Source organism: Rhododendron vialii, chromosome 12a (assembly GCF_030253575.1).
Source record: "Rhododendron vialii isolate Sample 1 chromosome 12a, ASM3025357v1".
Lineage (NCBI taxonomy): Eukaryota > Viridiplantae > Streptophyta > Magnoliopsida > Ericales > Ericaceae > Rhododendron > Rhododendron vialii.
In genome coordinates, this window is record NC_080568.1 from 24,852,147 (window position 1) to 24,859,434 (window position 7,288).

The window sequence follows — 7,288 nt, forward strand, 5'->3', positions numbered from 1 at the left end:
ATTTTTGGCGAGAAACGGAACTGGGCTTGGGAGAGGTTCTGCTCTCCCTCTGTCTCTCACCCTCTCTCGCCTTCTTCCCCTTCCAAACGAGGGAGAGATTGAGCTCTCTCCCCGTTTCTTTTCTTCTCTCGCGAACTCTCGCGTACCAAACGAGCTGTAATTTTCCCCAGCTCGAGGATTTGTTTCTAAGTTTCAGTTTTTCCAAGAAATGTTACTTTGCACCAAAGTACATGTCTACATGTATCTAAACATGTTAGAACCATTTGATTTTCTTTCTCACATTCGGTATTAACTTTTTCTAACGGCAGCCCTTTAGGCTTGACCTTTAGATTCCGTTCCGGAACAAAAAATAAGTCTTTATTTTTTAATAAGACAATTTTAAGCTAAAAATTTATGAGTTTATTGAAATCTAAAAATATGCAATATGGATCTTGTTTGGAAGATCTCGATGAGATCTTTTATACGATACAAAAAAAATTGAAACATTATTTTTCATTTACTTTATTTTTTAGTTTGAAAATGTGAAATAAGCTCTTTATTTTTTAAGAAGATTTCTGGAACGGGACCTTAATAGCTGAATAGTGGTAGGTGTTTAACCACTGGACTAACGTTCCATCAAAAACCCATGCCTTGCTGATAGAACCCCTTCTGCTACTAAACAGGCTTTGTGGCGCTCAATAGACCCCTTTGCACTCTGTTTGATTTTGAAAATCCATTTACAACCAACCGTCTGTTGCTCTGATACCATATAAAATACATATTCATCTCTCAAGGACGATTGAGTTATATAGGTACGGTCAACCAATAAGGAATAGAAAATCATATCACTGATTGTATGCCCAATATCAAGCCTAAGTATCTGCTATTACATCAAGGAATATTACATGTGATAAGTCAAGCCTAAAGATCTGCCGTTAGAGAAAGTTATAACAAGCCCGTCAGCCTCGTAAAATTGAGATTATTTCGTTTCCTTCCTTATCAAAGAGGGGTCCCTTAGGCAGCGAGGCTTATTTATTAAAAAAAGGGGAAAGATATCAAAAGACGGTTTTTTGGCAACTTTTTAATAAAATCAAGGCATATATATACACGCTGAGTAGCTGAGAAACTGAAAACAAGCAAACAATTTCAGACAGAGATGAAATTGACCAAAACAATTTGCACCACCCCATATACAACGATACATTTGGATTGTTCAGGCACTGCATGTCTAGCACAAGGCAAAACTCTGTCACAGTCCATTCCACATTTCATATGCACAACTGGTATGGAATAAGAAAAAAAGCAACATTGGAATTCCTGCCGAATCAAAATACAATATCTCATCTACTCAACGTACATGAGCTGTCTGCCGGTGGGCTGGCAACGGGGATGCAGAAGGTGTCAAATTCTTGGGTGACCGGTGGTGTCTCATGGGTGACTTTTTAACACGGTCGGAAACGATCTTCTTCTCTGACACCAAGGGTTTGCCTACATTTTGGGGAGCCTGGAGTTCTTCTAGGGCTCCTAAAACCTCTTTCATTCGTGGCCGCAGTCTAGGCTCAGCGCATAAACACTGTAAAGCAAGGGTAGCAGCTGCATAAGCTCCTTTCTGGGGGTACTGACCCTCCAACTTGGTGTCCATTATCCTGAATAATCTCCGTTTATCCCCCAAATACGGCTTTGCCCAGTCCACCAGGTTCAGTTCCACACCACTCTTTGATCTATCAACAGCACGACGCCCTGACAAAAGCTCCAACAGAACAACCCCATAGCTGTATACATCACTCTTAGATGTTAACCGACCTGGTAATGAGCACGAGCGTTAGTACGAATTTATTGCTACTTTTACCAAATCTCTAAAAATTACAGCTAATAGCAACGTGAGCAAAAATCTATACTACCTCCATCCCATATTGCTTTTAATCGGACCAATAAATAATGTACTTCTGCGAGTAGTTTTACAAAACTTATTCCACCGATAAGTGATATCTTTTGATCGGTGGGAAAAATTCGCAAATTGTTCATCAAAATATATTGATTTGTTGATTAGATTAACGGCACAAGTACCAAAAATGAACAAGATGGGGCGAAGAGGTACTATGCAAGTGCAATGGAGATACCTGTAGCAACATATTCAGGTGCTGCATAACCATGAGTACCCATCACTTGAGTCGAAACATGTGTCCTATCACCTGTGGGTCCCGCCTTAGCCAAGCCAAAATCAGACAGTTTTGCATTGAAATCCTGCATTCCAAAACCATGACCAATACACAACTGATTAATATTAAACTTTCCCTATTATGCAAGCAATATCTGCAATTGTCATTCAAGTGGATGCCAAAAGCAATTCAAACATAAACTTCCTTGTTTTTGGCCTACCGCGTCTAATAAGATATTGGAAGCCTTGAAATCACGATAAATGACTTCAGCATCATGCAGAAAACAGAGGCCTTTACCCGCACCTATTGCCACTTTGACCCTTGTTGCCCAGGGAAGTGGCTGGGGCCCTCCTGCAAAACAGTAGATAGTACGAGGTCACTAAGAGATTCCAAAAGTCATAAAAATGCCACGAAAACGATCATACGTAAAAGTAACGCTGAAATTAGCATCGAATGGCTACAAAGATCCACAACAATTACGGACATGTAGACAATCACAGTGGTGGTCATCACCAAAGAAGAAGATCTAAAATCAAACAAAAAGTAATAATTCGTTCAAACAGCAAATGGGGATTAAAACAAAATAACTTCATGAAACGTAACTGCAAATCAGAGTGGATGTGTTTGTAATCACTCGGACAGACTGGACGCACCGTGATACATTCATCATAGCCTTCTTCTACGTTAAGGTTATCTAAAAGGTTAGTGCTCAACAACATCCAAAAAGGTGCTGAGATTATGGATCAATCCAAAGCTACTTTAAGATCTAAACTATTGACTCAAGTATCTTCCACAGAAGCCCGTCGGGATCTAATAAAAAGTTGGACAATAACCATTTTGAAGACATCAAATGCATGCGATGTTTCTCAAATTCATAGGTAGAGGGATATGATTTTAGGACATGCTAAACAGAGCCTCCGTTGATCGGTTTGCCCTATTCAGGCTACAATTGGGTGAGAAGGGCACTATCCTTCGTTTCTTTTGTTTTTTTTTTTTTTGCGAGTTTTCAAGACTATTAACTTCAAATAGCATTGAATTACATATAGAAACAAGAACCATGCAATTCAAATTCACGAGAGAAGATATTGGCCTCCATTGACCTGTTTGCCTTATTCAGGCTACGATTGGGTGACAATGGCTAGCACAAACTAACAAAATCCTAAGTTGTGCTCCTTTTCTTTTTTCTTCCCCTATTCCAAAATTAAAAGCGTTAGCTTGCCTAAAAGACAAAAACAAAAAAACTTTGCCTTGTAATTCTATTTCACACTGTTTTTGCTTTTCTTCTGTTTTTTTTACACACTTCAGAACAAAAGACATAAAGGCACATAGAATACTAATGCAATCTAACCAAGTATAAGCTTAAACAAGATGATTTATACTACCCAAAATATCCAAAAAAAAATGAGCAACTCACTTCGGAAAAGATGATTCTCCAAGCTCCCTCTGGGCATAAACTCATAAACCAAGAGCCGGCTATCACCCTCCGAGCAGTATCCAATAAGTTTAACCAGATTAGGATGATGGAGTTGGCCAAGATAATTAACTTCTGTCTGCAAATGTGGTTGCAAAACAAATAAGCACAATAAAAAGTTGCAAATATGTTTAGCTCTACGGACTACGATACCTAGAAGGTGAACAGAACATGGCATGCCACATCCCCTAGATTGTGTTGCGATAGGGGTATGCTTCTATAAATAAAACTTACTTGTTTCAAGTGATAAACATCCCAGAAAAACAAAATATTATATTCCAAAAGAATTAAACCAAAACGCATTTCTTGGAGCAAATATCCTATTTGTTGACAGTTTCTCTTGCCAAAAACAACACTCGCTCTAAATTTTTAGTTTATTGCATTTGATTCTTTTAAAGAACATTTTAAACCACTTTGAATTGCTAATTCAGCGCTCTAGAATGAAGGTTTACCGTGTTTCCAAATGTTCATAAGAAGTGTATTTCGCTGGGGTATTATCCTTCCCTGTAACATAGCTAATAATGAAGACGAAGACGAAGAACGTACCAACCACTCCTTGTGGCCTTGGAAACCTTCAGGTTTAAGCTTCTTGACAGCAACAACCATACCAGATCCAGGCTTGGCAGCAGTAAGTGTGGTTTCATCAATCCATCCTTTGTAAACATAACCAAAGCCTCCTTCACCAAGAAGACTATCAGGACGGAAGTTCCTGGTGACATTCTTTAACTCACTCAAAGTGAAGGCTTTCACATGAGGTGATGACAATATTTCATGTTCAGATCGCGGTGTAGAAAGAGATTCAATGCTACTCTCCCTGCAATATGGTAATGGGCTTGAACGAGCTGAAGAAGTGCTGGTTTTGCTGGTAAATTTTGGGGTCCCTGAAGTAGGCCAGGAGAGAAAATTCAATTTCATAGTAACTAGAAAATGTGTGCATATTGCAAGCACAACATGATCAAGGATTTTTGTTCACATAACGGAACTGTAACTTATTTGTTCAAATAAATACCCTATCTGTGGCCTTTTCAGACAAACTTGCAATAGTTCAGAAAGTTATGTCCAAGTTCAATTTGCAAAAATATAGATCCCTCTCCTAAGCTTAAGATTTGGCTAATCGGCGCATAAAAGGCTGCAGGGTTCAAATTACGCGCCTTATTCAAATTCCATGCCACCTGATTATGTTCGCGTTATTTTTTCTAAATCAAGCAACATATTAGAAATGTTGTCCTGCTATTTGTGTTGAGCATAGCATCTGCAATTAAGTCAATGCATGCTAATTTGAACATCTCTTTTGTTTGCATGCGGATCTACATGAGATCTGCCAAAGTATAACATGAAATCTCTGTTTAGTTACTGCGTCGTTACATGTTCCGCTTTATCTCGAACACCATAAGAGGTATAAACCAGATTAACAACATTAAACACTCGGCTTTACCTCTTTTCAGCCTTTTATTAGGAAGGAATGCCTTCCTTGTTTTTGTATTGTTTTCTCTTCAATGGAACTCTCAGTTACCCAAAAAAAAAAAAACCAATTCAATCCCATAACTTCGAAAACAAAGTATCACAGAACTAGAATGTAAAATCACCAATAAATGAAGCCTTACAAATGATGGGAGACACAAAATAACTAATAAATAAGGACGAAACGAAGACATTCAGACTTAAAATCTAAAGCAAGCGCGAAATTAACCTATGCCAATCAGAGTTAGAACTTAAAATCTAATCAGATCTTCAGAACTAAAGTAATTATGCAAAATAAGCCACCATAAATCAACACAAACAAGAACACACCCAGGACTAATCAAGTTCTGGCAGTAAAGAATAGCCCCAGAACAACCATAAATCAAGACCTTTTAGAAATAAAAACACTGAAAGGGATGCAGAGAGACAATTGCAGAATCAAGTTACTTTTTTATTTTTTTTCTCCCACCTGATAACAGCCCCTATGGAATGATGTTTTGGCAAGAATTGGAAAGAAAGGCTTAGGGTTTCACCAAACCACTCTTTTAGATTGAGTAATATGGAAAGAAATGATCAGAAATCATTAAATGCATTTTTGAGGAAAAAAAATTCGAACTTTTTCCGCTAGTCACCAAATATCAATGATTTCTTTGAACTTAACTACGAAAGTTTGAATTTTTCTTAGACAAAGATACACTCTTTTTAAGTTCCTATTTTGCAGACCGGACAATCTTTTGGAACAGAGCCTGTAGTTTCCTTTATTGGTTCTTCCACTCTCTCACCAAATCTCACCATTTCTTACCACCCAAGAGAGAGAGAGAGAGAGTATTACCAGAATTGGTATGGGGGCTCTGAGCTGAATCAACTCTAGCCGAAGAACCGAAGCAGAGGACGTTCCCCATCTTCCAACCTCCAAAGATGAGAGACAAAGTTTTCTTCTTGACCAAACAACAACAAAAACTCTAGTACTACTTATTAACAAGAACCCATCAATTTCCACAAGCAAAAGCTCATTCAGATGAAGACTATGAAATGGGTGGCTACTCCTCTTAGCTATCTTTTTCTTGAGGTGGCTTTGGAGTGACGCTGACGATAGTACTTCTCGATAAGAGGGAGAGAAAAAGTACTGCCAGTAAAAAGGAAAGAGAATGATGGCTTTTCACATCTGAACAAAATTGAGGAAGGGGAGAAGAAAACGCAGAGAAGAAGCTGTCTACCTTCGTCTTCCTTAGTCACGCACAAGAAGACGAATTTTTCTTGATTTTGTTAAATGACAGTCATGTGGGGCCTTGCTTTCGTGCACGTGACGTGACCACCCAAAATGTAAGTTTGACAGAAATGCCCCCTGCACCAAGTCAAAATGCAATTTCTCAAAACCATGTCAAGCCATAGAACCAAGATTTTACTTCAATTTGAGTCCGTGTTCGTTGGTTGAAATCTCGTTTTGAATCGGTTTGTTACATAATTGAATAAGTCTTCAACATTTTTTTAAAGCTTGTTAAAGGTTTAAATAAAGCCCGAACAAGTTACTATCCGGTTCATTTAATTGATGATGTATAAAACAATTCAAGCTACTCGAGACGGGTTGTGTTTGGCTTAAATAAAGCTTGTTTTAAGAACAAATTGTCTCAACGTAAGATAAGTTTAAACATATTTTTGAAAACTTGTCAAGTTTTCAAATCAGGTTTGATCAATTACCTGCTCGACTCATTTGACTCGTTTATCACCCATAGTCAAAACACCATGGGCACACCGAGCAACCATTTTGCAGCCACACCCCCTTTACACACCGAGCAATCATTCTACCAAACACTTGTGTGAGTACTGTGTGTAATTGGCCAATGGGCTCTAGCCCGGGTCCTCCCTATGTGGGACACCAGGGTTCAAGCCCCATAATGGGTGTTTTGGATTCAAGGCTGTCGATAGCCTCTGAAACTCACTGTAAACTTTACTAACTCTCTGTTAACCCCCGCTGAAATATACAATATTAGAAGGAAAAAAAGAGAAAGGAATGTGTGTAATTGGTTTAATGTGTAAAGGGGGTGACTCAACTACATAGTATGATAGGCGACGGAGGGGGGAGGGGGGCATTCTCTATTAATGTTTCATCCACCTCCCCTTTTATATCTCCTTCGACCTCATTCATCGTCCTCTTTTCACCGCCCCCTCTTCATCTCGCCTCCCTCTGGCCACCTCCATCGCTGCCATCGAACAGATC

The 7,288-nt window shown here is 38.8% G+C and overlaps 1 protein-coding gene across 1 annotated transcript; it reads right to left on the bottom strand.

Moving 5' to 3' along the window:
* Positions 1-1,141: 1,141 nt before the first annotated feature.
* On the bottom strand, positions 1,142-6,310 carry LOC131311036 (probable serine/threonine-protein kinase PBL3). Its single transcript, XM_058338350.1, has 6 exons — positions 5,903-6,310; positions 4,156-4,490; positions 3,553-3,688; positions 2,359-2,489; positions 2,100-2,223; positions 1,142-1,782 (listed from the first exon to the last, which is right to left on the bottom strand). The coding sequence occupies exons 1-6, from the start codon at positions 5,970-5,972 to the stop codon at positions 1,328-1,330; spliced, it is 1,251 nt and encodes a 416-aa protein (XP_058194333.1). The 5' UTR covers positions 5,973-6,310; the 3' UTR covers positions 1,142-1,327.
* Positions 6,311-7,288: the final 978 nt, after the last annotated feature.

What these genes read in the sequence shown, in the direction of transcription:
- LOC131311036 (XM_058338350.1), bottom strand. Translation starts at nt 5,972, where the DNA reads ATGGGGAACGTCCTCTGCTTCGGTTCTTCGGCTAGAGTTGATTCAGCT. An exon ending in CCAATATCTTATTAGACGCG is followed by an intron (nt 2,224 to 2,358) that starts GTAGGCCAAAAA and finishes TTTGGAATGCAG; the next exon opens with GATTTCAATGCAAAACTGTC. An exon ending in ACCTGAATATGTTGCTACAG is followed by an intron (nt 1,783 to 2,099) that starts GTATCTCCATTG and finishes GCTCATTACCAG; the next exon opens with GTCGGTTAACATCTAAGAGT.